Source organism: Taurulus bubalis (genome assembly GCF_910589615.1).
Source record: "Taurulus bubalis genome assembly, chromosome: 5".
NCBI classification, from domain to species: Eukaryota; Metazoa; Chordata; class Actinopteri; order Perciformes; family Cottidae; genus Taurulus; species Taurulus bubalis.
In genome coordinates, this window is record NC_136593.1 from 25,166,752 (window position 1) to 25,188,899 (window position 22,148).

Sequence of the window (22,148 nt, forward strand, 5' to 3'; positions counted from 1 at the left end):
CATTCAACATGATACCTCAGACAGCTGACTGCTCACCTTTCCTTTCATATACAATGAAGACATGCACACAAGCTGTGGTTAGCCCCAGCTTGGGCTCTTCATGTAATTACCTGTTTATATATGCAAGTCTTTTGTATCCATGAGTATGTTCCAGTCACACAAAAACAAACTTGTTCAAAAGCAAAAGGACGTTTTTGAAAACCCCTTCAGGTGATCCAACAAAACACACTTTTGAAGACATATCAATAGGTTTCCTATACTTCCAAACTCCTCACCAAAAAATACAACAGCACTGGTTGTTTGTTTGAACATTGAAAACATGGAGCCCAAATCAGCTGAGCACGTTGATCTCACTGTCCAGCCTTGTCTCACTCCCAGAGTGTCAGATAAGGACACTTGGGCAGTGGCATTCAACGTCATGATACAAATGCATCTGGCACCAGGCTTTCAACTAACTAAACCCCTCGCAATTATTAGATGCTCAGGTCCATCCAAAAAGGCACTGACTCTTTGATTTTAAGCCAAACCATGATGTTTTCTTCTAACCCTAACCAGGTAGTTGCCTAAACTTAACTCGACTGTTTCACATGAATGACCTTGTGTTACAATGCTATCCGTGACTCTTTTACAACATCAACCACATGTTACAACGCTAGCAACGACTGAGTCGCAATGATAACTCGTTACTGCTACTCAAATATGAATTGAGTGATTTTCTTCTGATTTGAATTGTATTGGACCTTGCACGCCGCTAGAACACTGTGGGCAGCAGGACTGTGGCGGAATGTAGCCAGTCTGGAGACAATGAGGAAGACGTGCTGCTGATATTCTGCTTTTCTGATGTGCCACCAAGAGTCAATGTTGACTTATGACACTATTGATGAAGACTGTGTGAGGAGGTTGAAAGCTCTGGAAAAGCTAATAATGTACTTTGACTTGGGATTGTGTTTTCAAACAGTGAACACAATATCTCCCTGACAACAACGTAGTTTTATTTCCACAATAACACGTGTAAATGAGCTATTGTAAAGCAGAACGTGATTCAATGACCCAAACAACAATGCCAGCCGGAAGAGAAAGCTGGTATCATTTTCTGTTGCCATCTTCATGTGTAAATACAGACGCTCTTTTTGAAACAGGTCATAATTTGACTTCACTGTACGCTCCAAACAGTGTACTCTGGTGTCTGTTTTCACATAAAATCTTGCTTGTGCTGCCTCCGATGTGTCAGGCCCCCAGGGGATGTGGAGATCACAAGCTGCTGTGTCCAGTCTCACGGCACACTAAGTGGGAGTGAGGCAGCACCGCAAATATGTCCTGCTTCAAATTTCCATCTTGAGGTGATAAAGGTTTCCCAGAGGCCACTCGCAGTTGGAGGAATAATAAAAAGGGGTTGTTCTGTTAGGGGGCATGTTTTTGAAATGTCTGAAGTTCCATTTAAAAACAGATGACAACTTAAATTAAATCAAAGTAAATTAAATTCACTGCAGGCACAAAACACAACTTCCTTTTACAAATTAAAAGTTGACTTTATCAACAGTCAAATGCACACTTCAGTTAAACACTCACACACACTCATGGCTAGTAATTATAACTGACATTACTGGGCCAGTTTGCTGATTTTAATACTCACCTTTATTTATGCTACTGTTTCACTATATTTTAGCAATCATTTTTCCTCAGTTGTCTCTTTATGCCAATTAGGCTGTTCTTACAAGATTGCAATATTCAGCAATAGTTTCAGTGCCCCGATCAATTATCCTTGCATACCACAAGCAAATCAGGCAAATAAACACTGAAAATCTATTCTAAATGATCAGATTCTGGAACCCATCATCTATCGGTCTGACAACAATAAGCCTCTGGGGATAATGCGCTATATATCTGTGGTTCTGGTGGAGTCGGCTGATATCTGGGCCAAGACTCGTTTCTGTGGTCTGCTCATTGTTTACAGGCGAATTAGCATCTTTAGATGTGAGCCTGAAGTTAAAAGACAATGTGTTTCACAAGTAGCCAGTTTACAAGCTGATTCTAAACCAATAAAAAACTAATTCATCGTTGGACGATAGCAGTGGGTTCCCAGAATTACATATTGGCCAATGCGTTCCGCTCCTTTTGCTCTTCACGCAGACCGTTTACCTGCATTCCACCAAAGCCTACTCAAATGTGATAGGTCAATACAATTCAGACTACAAATGGAAACCGGAATGCTTCTGATACCAACATCTAGTCCTGTTGCCTCCAGATTTGCAAACAAACAGCGAGAGATAGAAAACAGCAGAGGAGCAGAGAAATGTGCTTACAGTATGAACAGCCAGGCTACTGCTCACATGACAGTTGTCATAGCGTTTCCACTTCCATTTCATTTATTCTATTGGTTATGTATAAATACTGATGAGTGCAGCTTGAAACAATTACAACAGACTAATTAACACACAGCACAACTGGGCCCAGGTAGTATTACAGCAATTTATACTGTTATTGTATATATGAAAATATGGTCAATAGCAGCCCAAGGCTTCTTCTACCCCCTATGAAGTTAATCTGGGCATGATCACATCTTGACTAAATTTCATAGATTGCATCAATCATTAAGTAGAATGTAACACTTTTGGCTGCCATAGCAGTGAGGAATACTCTGATGTATTTAACGTCCTGCCTCTTAAATATGTCTATTGTTATATCCTCATGGACCGCCCTTCATCACTGTGTTGATGCCTGTGTTGATGTGATTTGAACTGATGTAATGAGCAGTCATGTGTTGCACCGTCACAGCGGTTGAAAAATCCTCAGTGTGCACGCTCACCGAGGTGTTCTTGATTGTTTGACAAATAAATGCCAAATAAAAGTGTATGTTGCGAGTTTACAAGTTGAAGTGAATAATGTTGTTCGTGCTGAGCACATTGATTGCTGGAACGCAGTCAGGAAATGACTGCAGGGAAACAAGAATGAATTGAGCTGTTTTATTATTATGTGTCAGAAAGGTGCTGTAATTTTCATATTGTAAGTAAAACGAGGGAATGTACCTCCTTGTAATTCTGCCTCTGTGTTGGCGGTGGGTACATTTTTAGCCCACTGCCCTCCGGTGTGATTAAACAAGGTACAAACGCAGCTTTAAACATCAGCACCACAAGTTTGTGGAAGCTCAGTGTTCATTTTTAGCTGCAATGTAAAAAAAAAGCACACGCACACATTACAAGCGCGGATAGAAACAAACAGTTTGCATACGGCTCTTTGCAGACAAATAGTGCGACAAAATGAAAACTGCTACCCAGCGTTATCATTATTCATGTGATGATTTAGGGGCCTAGATGTGCTTTCCATTTCCCACACAGCAAAGGTTGATGGGAAATAAGATCTCATTCATCAATGACACATCTTTATCTGTGATACCTGCGGCAAAGCAAAGAGAGGTAGTGTGTGTCTACGTGTGTGAATGAGTGCACAGAATCCAAGTATCCACAGACACACACCGCCCATGCTCTCGTCCCCCCTATCGCGTGTTAATTTACAGTGCCTCTCTTATCTAGGCAGGTGGGTAAAAGCTGGCGGAGCAACTTCTGGAGCCACACACACACACACACACACACACACACACACACACACACGTCCCTTCCTCCTCCATCTTTCCATCCTCTGCTCCTCGTTTATCACATCAGGGAGGCTTCAGAGGGGGTGGAGATAAAAACGGCACTGGCAAGGGGCGGTCAGAGAGAATGGATAGCTTAGCGCCCGGGCCAGCTAGCCCTGATAGCACTCTCACCTGCCCAGAGGGGATGGACATGTGAGTGCCACAGCAGGAGGTAGCCTTAAGCAGATACACTTGGGCCAATATTTGAACAAATATCAGTCGGTCTCTGATATAATGCGGCAAATGATTCCAGAGTGATTTCATGTTTATGGTGGAATAGATGAATATTACTCTGGTTGCCTTTGCAACATCATTGAAGTGAAGACCATTCTGATGTGGGATTTTCATGAGATTGCTGCCGAAGGATTTTAGTTTTTGTTGTTGTAGTGACCGTTGTGCATGGACGCGTTGTCATTGAACGTGCTCATGTCTTCGGTAAACTGAATGCATCCGTTCAAACGGATGAACTGATGAGCGCCGTTAACTTAGACAGTAAATGAAGCCGCCAGCATGCCGGCCTGGCTTGTTCAATCACAGGAGCGCAGACATCAGCCATTGTCTATACCAGTGATTTTCAACCAGTGTGCCGCGGCACACCAGTGTGCCGTGAGAGATCGTCAGGTGTGCCGTGGGAAAATGGCCAATTTCACTTAATCGGTCCAAAAAAATATTATTTAGTTGTCGCAAATAATTTTCCATTGTTGAGAGTCTGAGCCTGCAATATAGTGGCTGGCCTAGTAATTAAATACTCTTCCATGCCAGTAGGTAGCGCAATAATCACCTACCATATGTGCTGTATTATGCTACAATGTGACATTTTGTAATTTTTTTTGGTTGTTGGTGTGCTGCAGGATTTTTTTATAGTAGAAAATGTGCCGCGGCTCAACAAAGGTTTAAAAACACTGGTCTATACCATCCTCAAGTCTCAAAATTCCACTTGACAAGCAAGCAAGTTGCAAGCGTGAAGGGAGGGTCGAGCTTGTGTTCGTTACAGTCCTGTGCATGTAGGATTTGCTTTACTGTCGAGAGTTAGATGAAAGGATTGATCCCAGTCTCACATTAGGCCAAAATATGAAGCTACTGCCAGCTGCCGGTAGGTTGAGCTCAGCACAGAGACTGGACACAACTAGCGTAGCCCTGTCTGAAGGTAAGAAAATAAAATCCACTCCCTCGGAACATGAACTTGATGACAGGCTGAATGAAAGAAGTGAAATAAGATGCCAGGTCTGTCTGATTATCTGGCAAACATATTTCCAAACATATTTTCAATGAAACAAAAGTTGATTCACTTGTCCCTCACTGTTTAATCCTTTCGTTAATGCAACACACTTGGTAGAACACTTTAGAATATACTGGAGTGGAAACAGTATATAGAGTATCTGCTCTTAAGATTTAAAAAATATTTTCCACTATCCTCCAAACAAAGAAAGCCTTTAGTTTGTGTAAGCGAGCAATCTTAAGGTCTTGGTTGAGCAATTCAGAATTGACCACACAACCTCCTGCTTGAGAATACCTGAGGGTGAAGTCATACACGTTTGTCCTTCGATGCAGAGCATACAACCATGGAATGAATGCACAGGACACAGGGGTGTGCATACACACACAGGATGAGTGACACACTCCAGCTAGAGACGTGTGCAGCGCTGCCTGGCAGTGCTGTGCTTGGCATATCAACCAGAGCATTACTGTTTAAAACAGCAGGTAGGGAGCAGCAGGTCCCTACTTCATCATGCTATTCAAGGGCCCTATTAGGCCACAATTACTAAATGGCAACGCTTGTAAATCATACATCATTCATGTGGAGCGCTCAGAGCCAGCACAAGAACACTCCTCTCCTCCACCGCCCACTGTACCACGGTGAGCGAAACGGAAAGGGAAGGAGACAGGAAAGAATATGAAATGGGAATGAAAAGCAGAAAATCCAACCAGAATGGAAGGAGTCTTTGAAAAGATAGGACACAGATAGAAAGAAAAATGGTTCAAAGCTTGTGTGTTTTTACAAAATGTGCTACCCAGAGGAGGAATCCTATTGTAGTCGGTGACATCATTATGGCACAATTAGGCATCAAATCTGATGGGTGAACTATGTCGAGCTCTGTGTGTATGTCTTTTCAATGTGCTTTGTTGCATATTTCCGTCCTATAAGGATACATTCCAAACCAAACATCTCCACTCCCTGAGACGATCCAGCTTCCACACCTATGGACCCAGGGAAGGCGGTAGAAGGGAAGCCTTTTTTGTGCTGCACGGAAAGGGCAGGCACAGCATTCCATTACTGAGCATGACAATCTCAAAAAACTGAACAAGGACACCATCTCAATCTGACTGCTCAGTTATGTGCTTCACAGACACTTGGCCTAACTCCGGTGCACCTGACACTGAGCTGCAGCAGATGAGCGCTCTGAGAGTTGCTGAAACAACGAGACGGTATCGTCTGCATCCGTGTTAATCAAAGGTGGTTTACGAATGCCACACTCACTGCAGAATTACTAACTGACTATCAGATGCCGACCATTTTGTTTTTCCAGGGAATTTGCATCTTTTATCTTGATCGGTGTTTATGTTCCTCCTCAAGCTGGTGCCACAGCTGCTCAGCAGCATTACACCCAAACCATGGACACAGAAGACTCAAACCCAGACTTTGTTGCAGGGGGATTTTAACCATGTAAGCTTAATAAAGCAACTTAAGAATGTACAAGGAGTACATCTTGACTGCCACAAGAGGTGACAAAATGAGGTGACACCTCTTTGTTAATCCACAGGCTCTTCACTTCCACAGTACCACAGAGGGTTAAAAACAGTGAAGTCCTGCCGGTCAGACGGAGGAGGGTTGATGAGTGTCTTCTAACAACTGACTGGAAAGTATTGCAGCAGTCAAATTATGATCTGGACTCTTTCATTGATGTAGACAAATGTATTAAAAAACTATTTTTTAAAGTGTCTGTCAACCAGGCAACAGCTTTTGGTTGTCCAGACTGCTATTTCTCTTCACTTTATGTTAGGATTAATTAAGATAATATGACTGATTATAGTAACTGAACAACATTCTTTGTGTTTTATCTGATACTTTACAGAATCTGAATCTTGTGTTACCAGTTAAAGTGTCAACTCTCAATTCCTGGTACACTCTGATGGCTAGTTCAGGCAAAGAATCGGTTGCCAATATCTCAAATGGTTGAAAATGGCAACCTGCTATTCCACCTAATTCAATGAGCTAACTCAGATTTGGATCAGATCTCTTTTAGAGCATGTTTGATGTCCGCTGTTATTTCTCCTTTGCCTAAAGAGAAGCTGACCCAAACTGGCTGACTGAGTATCGACCTGTCGCCTTGACATCTGTTATCATGAAGGTCTCTGAGCGCCTGCTTTGCTGTCACTTGTCCAGTGTTGCCCTTGAACCCTTGACTTCATGGGTCAGGAGCTACTGTCCTTTGCTGAAATCTGCACCATTAAACTCCTCTCACCCTGCAGCAGCACTTACCCAGAGGCCTAAATCACTAAAGTCCTGTTAAGATTCCTGTCTGTAAAACACTGTATAAATTAGTTTACACTATAGCTAGATCGCCGTAGGAATGCTTATTTATTTAATTTTGTGTCCTAAATTGGCCACTGCATGCAAGATGGGTCTGTGTGTGTTTTGTTTTGTGTAAGCTCCCTAAACATAGTTCCTATTGACCATGTTGGAATGCATACAAAACCGCTTGGATAGTAATATTCCACTTTGGTTTTATTTGCAGATTATTTTGAATATGTGCTGTTGAGGGTTCAGTTCAAACACAATGGAGGTCCTCTGTCTACTATGAGCTAACTGTGCCTACTGTGTGTCCATATATTAGTTTTCCATTCTCTCCCTGCTGAGATCAAATTGTTCAATGTAGCAGGCAGGCAATGAAGTTAACTCGGGGAGGCGAGGCAGCAATCGTGCTCCTATTTCACTGCTGATGCTTTGGTTGTATGAAGCAGCATCAGAGGCCACGCTGAGAGGGCTTTACAGTCTGATAGTCCAGCCACTCACTGTCGGGCATTGCTGATGCACTGTATCTGCTCTGTGCTTTTAAATTATAGATTCATTTACATTTATCTAAGTTGTATCTAATTAATGTTAAAAAAAAAAGGATGTCAGTATATTGAAAAAGAATGAACAGTGCATTAAAAAAGTATGACACTATTAGTCGCTACATCGCAAAGCTAGCACTTCAACTTCAACAGTCTAACCACACATGCCGACGTATCTGGATATTTTTTACGTCAAACAGCAGAGAAGTAATTGTTTATCTAAGCTGATCCAAAGTACAGTAAATGTGTAATTTACTAAAAAAAATCCTTTGTGATTTTCCTGGACCATGTGATTCCATCTTGGAGCAGAGTAAATAAATACATTCGTTAAGGCAGGCTGTCAGTACTCGAAACCTTAATAAAGGTATCGAGTACCGACACCCAGCCCTAACAAATGTATTTATTTACCAAAATAACCCAGCAATAAGTAGTATCTACACTAGTCAAAACAAGTCAAACAATTACTGCAATCGATCCTTTTTGTGCCCCAAACTAGAAAAAAAGGACGACAGGGTTTTGCGCGCAGCCAATCACCAACAAATCTGTGACATTTGTTTGCAAATATACTTTGTTGCCTTGACAAATTATTGTTCTGAGCACACCAATTACATCGAGATCAAAAAGGAAAGCTCAATTTTAACTTTAATTTCAAATATGTAATGTAAATATTGATTAAATTAGCAATTGATGCACTAATAAATTCAAAGTAACATGAATAAAAAAACTAAAATAGCATTACGCTGCATCAATATTTTGGTCTTTAATTGATGCATCAATATTTTTATATTATTAGGCCTAAATTATCAATTGAAATCATGAGGTCAGTTTTAAATAGGCTTTTAAAATCCCCCTCTAAAAGTGTACATTATTCAGTTTACACAACCCAGGCTTTGCATCATAGTCGTGTTTGTTATTTGGATATGAAATGATCAAATTATGCACAAAATCTCATCTCTCAGCAGCTTCTTTGCAAAAAATATCAGTATCAGTGTGGCCTTAACGGACAGATCAGCTGAGCCATACTGCCAATATTGAATCTGGCACAAGGCAGAGGTGTGTGTGTGTGTGTGTGTGTGTGTGTGTGTGTGTGTGTGTGTGTGTGTGTGTGTGTGTGTGTGTGTGTGTGTGTGTGTGTGTGTGTCTGTCTCTCTGGGGAAATAGTGTAGTTGACTGAGAGGCTCAGTCAATATGAGAAAACAGGCTTGATTTTCACTGGAACTTTGTAAAAGTGCTACATGGGAACTTTTCCTCGCTGATGTCTCACTGCTAAATCAATGGTGACGGCATATTATAAATCTAGCAATTTAAAAACAGCAGTCCCACGGAGCTTCATGCATTCATATAGGAGGTTTTGTGCTTTCAGCATAATCTTTGACTTATTCTCTAGCAGACAGGTAAGCAATATTTCTAAACTGAGTAGTGAGGACAAATGCATATTCTCCATACAGGGCTGTATCAGCCACTGACACAAAGGCAGCTTTATGCAACGTTCTGGAAAGGTATGGAAAGAAAGAAAAGAAGAGTTTGGAGCGGAAGGAGAAGATCACAATATCAAGCTGACCCGTCAGTGTGCTGATCTACCAAATGTCAAACTATACATATTCATCTGTTTGGCCAGCCACAGTACAGAGGCAGAGCTCCAGGAGAAGTCCAAACAGAGCTGGCTGACATTTCAGCGTTCAAGAGATTGACAGCTGCACGTAAACAACATGCAATACACACACGCTCAGAACCGCTCAGAAACACACACATTCACACATGCAATGGACTGTTGAAGCTGGATGAAAAGAGTATCTCTTAATGCCAACAATCAAGTTTGAGAGGTGAGGCCTGGGCTTTATAGACAAGACCATTCCCCTACTTTTGGGTAATGCCACCTGTGCAAAGTTTTTCTTGAATTTTTCCTTTTGCAGACGTTCCTAGAGACAATTTTGTGTTTGTGGAAATCGTTTGTAGTGATCTCACGGTTACAGTGATCAACGGCTTACGGCTTATGGGTCAAAAAACTTTCAGTGCTGTTTAAGTAAGTAACTTGGAGTAAACAAGTAGTCCACTTACAGTTTTAATTTTGGTCCCTTTAATACAAGACAATATGGCTGGGCGGTATACCCAAAGCCAACAATTCTAAAAAAATGCAATTCAAACAAATAGGAAATACGTAAATGTATTTGTATTGAAATACTTGCTTCTTAGCATTAGTAGTTTTAATGATGTATTATATTCTACTAAGAGCTAGTGTTAGGAAGTCAATCAGGTTATAATTCATCTTTGATATCTATTTTATAATAATGTGAAAACATTTCCTTCACACAACTATATTTATTCAAGTTTCTTGCCAAAAACAACATTTTACATGATTACATGATTTACTTTTGCCCAATACTCAATTTCACTGAGTTGACCATCAACGCAAGTCAGTGAAAACATCTCTTACATGCTTAGAAACTATGAACTATGAATCAATAATACAAACACATCTGCACTTCATTGTGAAACTAAACTAACGCTACAAAAGTTGAACAAGTCATGGTCCACTTTACCGTAACAATGCACGCTTTTGAAGAGACAATAAAGTTCCCTTAGCCAGTATTTAGTAGCCGTTTTGGGTTCCCAACTCAATAATGCCAAACATGAATCTGAAACCATTGCTCCAAGCCAGAGCTGAATCACACATGTTAAACCCTTAGCAACTGAAACAAACATACTAACCAACGTAACATGAATCAACAAGGAGGAAAGCAATACCATATAAAGTCCTCCAACCATGTGTTACCATGTGCTACCATGTGCTACCATGCACAGAGTAGCTAATTAAAAACACATGGGAACGCTGTTAGTCCATTAACTCATTAACTCAACTAGCAAAATATGGCACATTCTGATTTTGGAATCAAAGCACAGCTGATTTCAGTTCTGGAAACAAACTCTAATTGGATCTAAAGCGTTTGAAAGAATCCCTCAGAGTCGTATGGTGGGAGTACAGGTAAAAGCAGGCATGTAAAACCACGTGGTTAAGGTCAAGGAAAAGTGGTGGTCAAGGTTAAATAATAATAATGTTTACACTGATTGCCAGCATGAGACAGGCTTCTGAAGACGAACCCTTCCTCACCCTGACCTCCACAGCCGCACTGGATACCAATTTAGATGAATCTCACCGTACTGAGCTGCAATGCCTTCAAAGACTCTGTCAGGCATTAATTTACTATTTCACCGGCACATTTTCATGTTCCATCCCCATTTGCACAGAGTATGTAGTATGGTCCTGTTATTAAGTGTATTTTGGTAATTGGATTGTCACTCAGTGCTGTTCCTGAATAAAACATGGTAATAAAGAAAAGGTTTTGCATAAACATGAGACAGAGCTCAGAGGGCGCACTCATCAAGTCAAGCTTTTAGAGTTAAATTGATGGTCATTAGCGGACGTAATTCGCTAAAGGGAGAGCTGTCCAATACTCTGTGTAAACATGGAGAAACAGAGCCTTAATTACGTCTTTTCAAAAGGTTGCATTGACACAAACAAAATGAGGAGCATTGTCAAAGCAAGCCAGGTCTTTGAGGTGCACCCTATCTCCAGGCTACATAGCATGACATAACTCACCTCTTCACAAACCCTGTTGCCTCCAATGCAGGATCCGGTCCAGCTGATAGCTAGACCAAGAAGTGGTCTCTTGGTGGCAAATAAGCTAAACCTAAAGTAATTCCTCCCTACGCAGTCAGAGATTAAAAAAGCAAGCCACATATTTGTGTATTTATTTTGTCAATAGCCACTGGTTGGCTGTCATGTGTTTAATAAGCTACTGTGCATGAATTAACATCGATACCTTCATAGAATTGAGAGTTTTGGCTCATCAGTTCCTTTTAAGAAGCACTTTGTTAGAACTTACATTGCCTGTTACACTGTGTTGTATTATGCATGTCTCTTGCGCATTGGGCAGGGTTGATTGACCCTTCAGACCTCATGAAAGCCACAATAGCCTCTAACCATAAAACAATGAAAGTATCAGTTGCAATCGTCACTAAATTGTCTCTTAGAAGCATTCCAAGGGCCAGCAGTTTTTGGGGTATTTTTTTGAGTATTCCTGCTCTTACAAATAAAATGACAATCCTCTGAAAAATTTAGGGAATTTTGCAGCCTATAAAAACAGCGGTTATGTTATCGTGATAGGGTTATTTTATATGTGATTTAATATGACAGTGTCTCAGCTTTTCACACTCAACTATGTTTTTTTATCCTATTGCTGCTCTACCCAGACTTCAGTAACTGCCAAGGGCTTTCCAAAGAGGTCTCAAAAAAAATATTATGTATGTATATATATATATATATATATACACATACACCCTTAAATACATATATTTTAAAGTAATGTAACCATTCTGTCGCTCACACATTCCTTTTTACATGTTCTTTGATTATGTTGTGGTAGATTGCACTTACCTCCACGGGGTAACGGCGGCCGTTAATGCTGTGCTCAGAGCCTTCAGATCCGTTGTTTGGGCCCCAATGAAACTCCACTTTTTCTGCCTTAAACCTTCCTGGTAGCCCTGCTCCCCGTACAAAGTAATCATCCTTCAACATGATGGCCACTGGAAGAAAGACAGAAGGACAGAGAGTCATACAACATTCAACATCTTTTTCAACGTACATACGTATTAAATCATGTCGCTAAAAGAAAAAGACAATTGGCGTCTGTTGTTGATGTGAAGGCAAATGTCAAAAAATCAATCATGAAGTCATCGAATGTGTGTGAGGACACATTTTTTTAAGGTCTATAGAAATATAGAGTTACAAAATGATTTATTCAAAGGACATGCCACAGGTAGATATGTATTTATCTTTTCCATTTGCTCTGAGGAAGTCAAATGAGGGGCTAATTTGCCGAGCAAACCGTTCTCTTCAGACAGTGCAAACTGCCCTCGCAGGATCCTTTGTTATTCCGTCACACCTCTCTGAAATGTAGAGAGAATTAGAGGCCCCTTATTTTCCCCTTCATAAATGGCTCTGAAAGGAATCACGTGTTCCATTTACCAGCGCAACCCTACTTCATCTGTGCCATTTATAGAAGAAGCACTCAAGTGAAGAGAGTGACGGTTCATCATTTCATCCAAGACATTGGCTCTGAGTCATGAGGGACCACATACAAGACCTTAACTATACATACTATGTGAGCAGGAAATAACATAGAATATTAAAATGCACAGTTAAAACAGTAACTATGAGGTTACCTCAACTGAAACTCTTAAGAGCACAGTTTACTACAACTTGAGTTTGTGATTATAAAACGCAAATGAAGACTTATGCAGCTTAGAAAATATTATAATATTTTTAATACAATAATCTTCCTACCCTTTATGGTCTGCTGGGCATGATGTGATTGCTCTGCTGATAGTCTGGTAGTTAGTGCTGCACCATCTTGGCCAAAATAGTGTGATTATTCATAAAGATTATTAATTGGCTTTAGGGACCACTCCCCACCAAAAAAAAGGTTAACAGGAAAAAAGGAAGAAACCTCAAAGAGAGTAATTGAGGAGGGATCTCTCTCCCAGGAAAGGATTAATCATTTGTCTATTATTATATTTTGTATTAGTGCTACTACTGCTAGTACTACTCTCATATGTATCATCTCTGTCATGTGTATTGACAATAATGTAATTGTATTCTGTTGTTCATTCTGTACACATGACATCCACTGCACTTCTGTTCTAGAGTTTTGTCCTAATTCAGGTCCAAGGACAGAGGATGTTGAATGTTGTACAGATTAAAAAGCCCTCTGAGGCAACATTTGTGATTTATAATATTGGGCTAAAAGAATCAAATTGAATTCAGAATACATTAAATTGAATTACAGTAGCCTACGGACTTTCAGGAAATGTTAAAACATCCACATATGACTCGAAGCAACCTATTATATTATGACTTAATTTTCTAAATCTCAGATTATTATTAGAGTAGCCCCAATACTCCGTCATAGTTGATGGACTACAATGTATGCCTTTTGTTTTGTATTATTCTCCCTGTATTGTATGTATTGTGTAAGGTATTGGTTAGGGATTGACTTTGCGTCGCATGGGGGTCGGGAACAGTGCCCATGGATTGGGAGACTGGAGTGTGGTTCCCATTTTCAAAAAAGGAGTTTGTCCAACCAGTGGACTTAGACTGGGGTGTTTGTGGGGGGTGCTGCCGGAGGATGAGGTGCCGGACCCGTTGCAACAGGCTATCCGGTACGTGATGCGTATTCTCAGCAATAAGTCAGATACGTTCCCAGTGGGTATTGGCCTCCATCGGGGTTGACCTTTATCACCCCAAGCGAAGGAGCTCAAGTATCTTGGGTCTTGTTCACGATTGAAAGTAAGATGGAGCGTGAGATCAACAGGCGGATCGGTGCGGCTGCAGCAGAAAAACAGGCATCGCACTGGACCGTCTTGGTGAAGAGGGAGCTGAGCGGTCTCAATTTACTGGTCGGTCTGAGTTCCGACCCCCACATATGGTCACAAACTCTGGGTCGTGACCGAAAGAACGAGGTCGCAGCTACAAGCGGCCGAAATGAGTTTCCTCCGTCGGGTGGCCGTGCTCAGCCTTAGCGATAGGGTAAGGTGCTCGGACATCTAAACTTTGAGTTGAGGCGCTAATCCTTCATAAAGGAGTCAGCTGAGTTGGAAACTTTCCGAGGTCTTGAATTCTTCATTTAGGTGTTTTTCCTATTTAATAAGGAACTATTTAGAATAAATGATCTGCAAAGAAAACCACTGTGCAATCTCTGAATTGAGTTTTTTCTGCAAGAGGTAGGGTGTCATCCTCTCTCCATCGCAACATTCAGCAGCATGCTGATCCCTGCGCAGGTGAAACTCTCATCTGTCAATGAGAAACCGTGCAGAAACCATGCATAATGTGTGGGCAAAATGCAGGGACATTTGTCTTGTAAGCTATGCATTATGTAGCAGGGGGAGAGCATGCAGCTACTGTTTGTGTTAGCGTCGTCACATGACTCTACACGCTGCGGAGCCCCAAATCCATTTAAATGATGCTCTGCTGTGTTTCTTACGTTGCAGGTGGCCATCCCCATCATATTCCTCTCTTTTTATTTTTTTCTCTGTGAGCAGGCTGGGTGGCCTTGGGGAGGTAGTTTGAAGGCCTGGGGACACTCTACATCAAAAGTGTCAGGCAATTCTTCACCCTGACTGCGATGATGGGGTCCTCTCTTTCTCTGCCTGTGTCTCTCACACTCATCTTGCCGGTCTGTGCTGGCGGGTGTCAGCGTTGGTGATCCTCTCCCTGAAGGTCAGCTCGTCGGTCCACTCCCACAGGGCATGACAGCACACATTGTGTCCGCCTCGGCTGATTGAGCAACCTGCACTTAGACAAACGGATGTCTCACATCTCAGCGGTGTACCGCCACCCGCTCATGATGCAGTGACTGGTAGGTGGACAGGGCATTTATTCGCTCTCTGTGACCTTAATCAGTCACTGGAAATTGGGAGGAAAAAAACGGCACAGCAACAAGGATGCTGAGTCAATTTGCGAGCATTGAAGGAGACCTTGTTCTTTTAATAGTCACAGTGTGATTAGGATTATTATAGGACAGCAATAGAGTTTGTTTTTTTTTACTATATTTTCAAAAGAAACTTCTTTAGAATAGTTATGGTGTGTAGCTTTAACACACCACTATTACATTGATATTGGTATTAGACAGCAAGCAGGTGCATGTTCCAAAGTGTTGCTCTGTTTTTTTAATGTCTACCATCGTGCACTGTCTCTCTTTGGCTTCATACTCCTCCAAGGATGAGCTCCAGCATGCTGTCCGCATTGCTGAGCAGATTTGTGCTGTCAGCTGACTTCCAGTGAAGACACATCACAACAATAGGGTGAAGGAGAGGACAGCGCAGGCTTGAAACCACCTGTCCCAAACAGCCCTTTCCTAAGTGATGGAATGGTGTTGGGCATCATCTCTCTCGCTTTCAACTCACAGTGTTTTGTGTAGCACAATGTGCTATATCAAGAGGTGAAACGGATATACAATTAAAATAATAATGTACAATAACACACAATAAACACACTCCTTTACAAGTTAAAAGAAATTCTGAATTCAAATTTTTACTTGAAATACAGAAACAAAATGTACTTTAAAAACTACCCATTATTTATGTTTATACTTAAATGTGTAGTTTGACGATGCTAAGGGCTAAAGTATGAATCTCTCTCACTAAGAGCAGGAACAAAAGTTACGAGTTGGTATATGAATGCTTAGCATTCTGATAAATGCTAACAAAACAAAAAAAGTTTAACAATAGCAAAACCATCAGTATGTTGTTTGTTCCATCCACTCTTTCACATTGTGGGATGTGATTTACATCGGAGCCTTTAGTGACCTTTAGTAACTTACGATACCGTTACCAATACCAGGACCTGATAATGATAGGAGGATATGATAATATCAATGGAGTACTTCATGGGAGTACTTCATTTGATAACCATAACGTGTCCTGGCGAGCTGACACCACGGTTACCTCCAAAAACAATGCCCCCCGACCCATGATGCCAGTGGAACTTTCAAGTCTAATAATAGTTGGACTTGAAAGACTAATGATAGTTTAATGAAAGAACAAAGAATGTCACACTGTTTCTTTTCTGTGCATAACGCTTGTCAAGAGAAACAACATTTCTCATGTATTTGTAGATGTATGTTTGGTCCAAAAACAAGCAAAAACACAATGATCTACTGTATAGAGATTTCTATTCGATCTTTTCAATGTCAGTATGAAACACTGATCTGGATAATAAAACAAAAGGAGGACAGGTTCAAAATCACAGTCTGACCTAATGCCACATGTCCGGCTATAGGCGGTATGTTCAGTCTGGGCCAAAAAGACTGGAAATCAAAGTAATTTTACAGTCACCTATAAGCTTGTTATTAATTGAAATAGTAATTTTACATTGGACAGAACATTTTTGGACAGAACAATTATCAAATTATGAATTTGGTATGTTGCCTTTATCCTTTCATTTAATGGAGAGACATGAGAGTGGAAACGTCGGAAATGACGATCAAATGTCTCTTTAAATGGTGGCCATCATCGATGTAGCTTTCCAATTGAGGACTCTCGTGTGATGTGTCCCTTTCAGAAACTCCGCAATCCAGCATGGATTTTTCAGAGACTTTATGAAATGTATCAATCCAACAATGAATGTCCTCTCCGATTAGTTATCCATTTATCTGTGTTGAAGGGAGTTGCAGTGTTATTTGTGCTTGTATTACTGAGCCATACGTATAAGCACATTTCAATTATAAAAGATATAAATCAACTCAAACCTTAATATATCATCAGCGCAGAGCAGAGGAGAGACCGAACTACCGACACTGGTGGCCAGCTGTGCAGCAGCTGATGTAACTATCATCATCTGTAAAGTAACCTTAAACAATGTTAAAGAACTGCAGAACAGAGTGTCAGTAGTTCTCAATAAGCTTCCAATAATGTGCAGATATCACTAAATACGATCCGAGTTGTGTCTGTGAGTGAAATCGCTGCAGTGAACACGACTATTGATTCATTTATGGTTTTCTCCATAGGGACATATCCAGCATACAACAAACTGTAAACAACTATCTGACGTATCGGAGCTCCCTGGAGCAGAGGAGTCACCATGGTGACAGTCACACACTCTGCCTTCTCTAGTCACCTCCCCTTCATCTTCATCACCTTTACCAAACGATTGTTGAAATAAAGCCAGTGACAGCTCTCAATTACTCCATATCCTACTCCATATCCTTATTGTCCTAATCATAATGCCATAAGAAAACACAAGTAAATAAATAAATCGTGTTCACCGATCAAACTTCTTTTTATAAATGATGTTCAGGGTGGTCACTGATCATCACAATCATTTTGGAAGCACTCAGTCTGATTGCTGTGAACATCTACATACTACGGTGAGACTCGTGATGTGTTATGTTGTACGATAGATACTTTGGAACTGTTAGGACTATTAGGACTGAGTAAATAAAATAATTAGAATTCCTCTTTGTATTTTCTGTGATTCATCATAAAGACCCACTCAGCAGCTCATATATGCATCAACATTCATGAGCTGCTTTGCATTGATCATTTATGGTTGAATGTGGGCGTGTAGAGGGATGTGAGGCTGAACCAGCTGCTCACACTTACAGGTTGATTTTAGATTTATGAAATTAAATAGCTTACTGGCAGTAAATATGAATATTTTCTGGTGTACGTGAATTTCCTCCTTTGAATGTATGCAAACATTTAGTGTGGATCCTACGCACTGTTTTATAAATGAGACACCAGGGAATTATATTAGTTGCTGTCTCCCTTCGTCATCAAGGCAAATAAGATTTTAGAGAAATGTGTCATCACATACCACTCGCACATCCTCAATTGAGCAAATGTTGGGATGTAAAACAGTATTGTGCTAAATACACAGCTGTGCTTTGGGCAGCACTCAGCGTGCTGTCGACAGTGATGCCAACCATCTGTGGCCTCTGCCTCTCAGAAGCCTTTAAACTCCATTTCTTCACTGTGGGTGAAGGATCATCCATCTTACTGACACCCTGGAATTGTGAAAAATACCTGTGGCTGACAGGGAGGGTCCTCGAGGTGCCAAGAGAGCCGAATGCAGATGTCCCGGTGCTGAACTCTACAGAGGCGACACCTGCCATGGTACTTGTACTAATATGGCTGCAGCATGTCTGAATAAAAATGTGATGTATAATCTTCATCATAAATGACTTACTGCGTATTGCACCTGTCTGGTTTTATATTCATGTGCGGGGATGTGATGCAACAGATGTTTGACGTGCAGACACCTGCCAATATGAGCTGGGGTTATTAGAGGTGTCACACTTCAGCTTTTCATTCTCTCTGCACTGTGGTCTGTCACATCGTTTGTGACTACATATTGTTTCTTAGTTCTGGTAAATGTGATGTTCAGGGAGAAGTGAAAAATCATTCAAATAAAATAAAATATGCATACTTTAGCGTTTTTACACCTTATTTTCAGAGTTCTGACCGTCATTTCTATCAATTACAAAAATGCTGTTCTGACGGTTCCCTAGCCTGTTCACTGGTCTGTCTCCTGCACCTAACCGGTAACTGGAGGTGTGGAACGCCCTACTTGGAAGGTGCTCTCCAAGGATAAAAGCTCCGCCTCTGAGACAGCCAGCAGTCTCTCTCCGCCACTGGGCATTATTCGTTTGTGGCCAGCCAGGCAACAGCCACTTTTCAGCTGTAACCGTTCCCGGTTGTTTTGGGGTGTATTGCCACCCACCTTAGTTAACAAATAAATCTCTCTATGGTTTGCCTGAAACTCTGCGTCTTTCTCTCGTTTGTCATGGCTTTAAAGCCCGGTCGTGACATTTGACACTGCGTTTAACAAGATCACCTTCAAACACATGAGAACGTTTTAATTTACCTTCGCCCAGTACTTATTTTTACTGAATTTATGTTAGCTTTTAGCTCAGTAATTCAGCCAAGCAGGACTGTGCTGCCCACCGGCTGCTAACAGGTAATGCTAACTAGCTCTATTCCTGCAGATCTCCACAGGGATATTTGTTGTTGACAATGTAGCATTATCAGGGAAGAACAGGGTACATGAGAATGTTTAACCACTGGTGTTTAGTACTAGTTGCACATGTGCAGTACCGATTGGGCAGGATGTATAGATTCGATAGTGAATAACACATCTAGCTATTCCTGTGTAGCTTAAATGAGCTGATGAATTATATGATGACATGATATCAGATCGGTGCATGAACTTGTGTAATTGCCAAACCCAGTCCATTGTAGGCTCCATCAGATCCAATACTGACATCGGTACCCGAACAACTATAAATAGATCCTACAACATGAAAGTGTCACATGTGGAAACATTGGCCTGAGCATGGTTCTAAGATGAAAGGACAGGGGTCATAGAATTAATTAGATTCATGTTAGTAATTTTATCCCATGTCCAAACTTGACGATAAGGGTGGCAGTGAAGAAAAAGTTAGCAATTTGTAATAATCTGATGACTATTCTACAAAGCCAGTAGATATCAAGATCTTTCGCTCAGGATCAAAGTGTTGGAGAAACTAATAGATTAACTGTCAATCGTCACAATCTTCAGAACCTGCCACTAGTGGGGCAACATATGAACGAAACAATAAATACTGGGGAACCTAAAAGTATTGCTAAACAAATCTTACCAGCACACATTTGCTTCTCATTCTTCCCTAAATGCCCCATAATATAGGCTTAGTTCTTCATTTTTCAAAATGTAACTGACTCGCTATTATTTCTCTACTTCAAACATTTTAGTCAGAATGAGTGTAGAAAAATGCTTATCCCACATAAATTGAGAAATAATAATCCAGGTATAAATCCAATCTGCAACAGGAGCTTTACTGTACCTGTTTTGCCGGTGTTCTTCATCGATGTCTTATTAGAGGATTCCGTATCGAAGCCCTCCAGTGTCAGTTCCTGATACTCTGTGGATACTTTGGCATCCTGGTCCACAATGTTGATTGGTGACTGGTTTCTCTCTCTGCATTCTGGGTAGGCTGATGCCCAGCCTTCATCCGGTCCGTATATACCTGAGGGAGACAAGAAATGCAACAGGGTCTCTCATCACTAGGACACACTTTGATGTGAAACTGAGTAGGCTTTACAGGGATACATCAGAGGAAAATGACATTTCAGAACCATCGCATATCCTCTGAAAACAGAAGAGACAGTGAGCATTGCCAAGTCATCTGTATTCCAATGAAATTTGCAGAATAAACATCATGAGCCTCAAACAGATGCAGCTGCTGAAAAAGCACAACAGTTTCTTTCATGTGTTGAATAGAGCATTTTAAAATGTCATTATCACGAGACCATGATGCTTTTTGTGACATCTTAATGCATTCTATATTTAGGTTTTGCACTGCTGACTTCTCAACCATCCCTCAGACAACACCTCTGCATCACACACTGATCAAATCAATCACCAGGAAAATAATGCACATTATGTATATCTATATTTATTTCTATAAATAACTTTACATGTATATATTAATAGCAGTGACTTAGAATAAAGATGATAAAAAAAGAAGCTTTGAAGTACTTTTCTTGTTGCTGTGTGGTTGTTCTTATGTTGCTACATGTCTCCGGGGGTCAGCTTCCGTGTACTGAAGCTACCTTTAATGTTGAGTAACTGTAAGCTTAGCTCACTACACTTTCCAAGTAGCTTGCCCAACACTGCTGAGCTGACAGAGAATCCTAGAAAACCTCAGACAAGTCAATCTCCTTTTGACAGTAAAAGTCCACAAAGTGAAAGCCAGGTCAGAGGCGTATTACAGTGACTTTACAGGTAGGGAAGGCCAGGACTGAAATAGCACAGGGCCCTGCTCAAAGATTAGCTACTAAGATTGGGGGCTGGATGTTACCTGAGGCCTTGACCACACCCCTGGAAACAACCAATCTGATGACAGGAAAAGTAGAGCAGCTGAAGATGTCAGTGGTGTTACTCAATGGTATATGTGTGTGTGTAAGTGGACATATTTGTACATTGTTTGTCTTCATTGTCTCCTAAATCCTTTAGTTTTGAGCTAAGAGAACTTACATGAAGGATCTAACAAGCTGCACACATTGTCTGACCTATTCTGGTTGAAAATGGACAACACCCAACATCACTGGAGTGGAGGGGCTGGTTAGAGGTGTGTTGCGTTGCACCTGTAACTATAGCTCACATCGTATTGACACTCCTGAGTACACGTTTACATCACTGCAGGGAGGTCAAACTCTGGAGTTCAGTTGCTCAGCTGTTGTTCGGTTGCTATTTGAGCTGAAGTGACAATGTTCATTGCAGTTGTGAGGTTTTCACATATCAGCTGTTACAAGCATATTGGAGTGTAATATTAATATATCAACATTTGTCATTGATGGTATATTCATTCCAACATTCCATCCTTTAATGTTGCCATGACCAAGTGTCATCTTATTTCAACAGTGCACTCAATACAAACCACAAATCCACTGCTGTAACTCCCTGCATGCAGCTTGACAACAAAAAATATCCAAAGAAATATGTATTTTCTCAGACTTCAGACTAAAACGTTTTTTGTTATGTGGCTACATACTCATACCTATCTCTGACTTGTATCCTCAGATGGAGGACCTAGAAATGTGCCCACATGGCCATAATTAATTGCTCTACATTCAGATAATCTCAATTGTGTTGTGTGTAGAGCTGCTTTGCTTCAGAACCATTTCCCATTCAAGCAGCTTTGTGAGTAGCACAGACCTATAATTCTCCTGTCAGTGGAAACTACTTGATCTCTGGGATGTGGAGGACGAAACGCGAGCCGTTAAAAGCTGTGTTCATTGAGACGTCACTGAAAACCCGCCGAGGTGCATTGCTGTGGCATTTACTGGAATACGTAGAAAAATAGCAAAAGCTGATGCGTTAATACAGCTCTCAAAACCAGCAGTT

At 41.0% G+C, this 22,148-nt stretch overlaps 1 protein-coding gene across 1 annotated transcript in view; it reads right to left on the bottom strand.

Annotated features, from left to right (window-relative positions):
• LOC306736344 (receptor-type tyrosine-protein phosphatase gamma-like) overlaps positions 1-22,148 on the bottom strand; it is a gene marked incomplete at both ends in the record, with an annotated part of 390,476 nt that overhangs the window by 127,322 nt on the left and 241,006 nt on the right. Inside the window, 2 exons of the mRNA XM_079217969.1 lie at positions 12,123-12,271; positions 20,086-20,268. Coding sequence (XP_079074095.1) covers positions 12,123-12,271; positions 20,086-20,268 — 332 coding nt within the window. The remainder of the gene's footprint in view (positions 1-12,122; positions 12,272-20,085; positions 20,269-22,148) is intronic.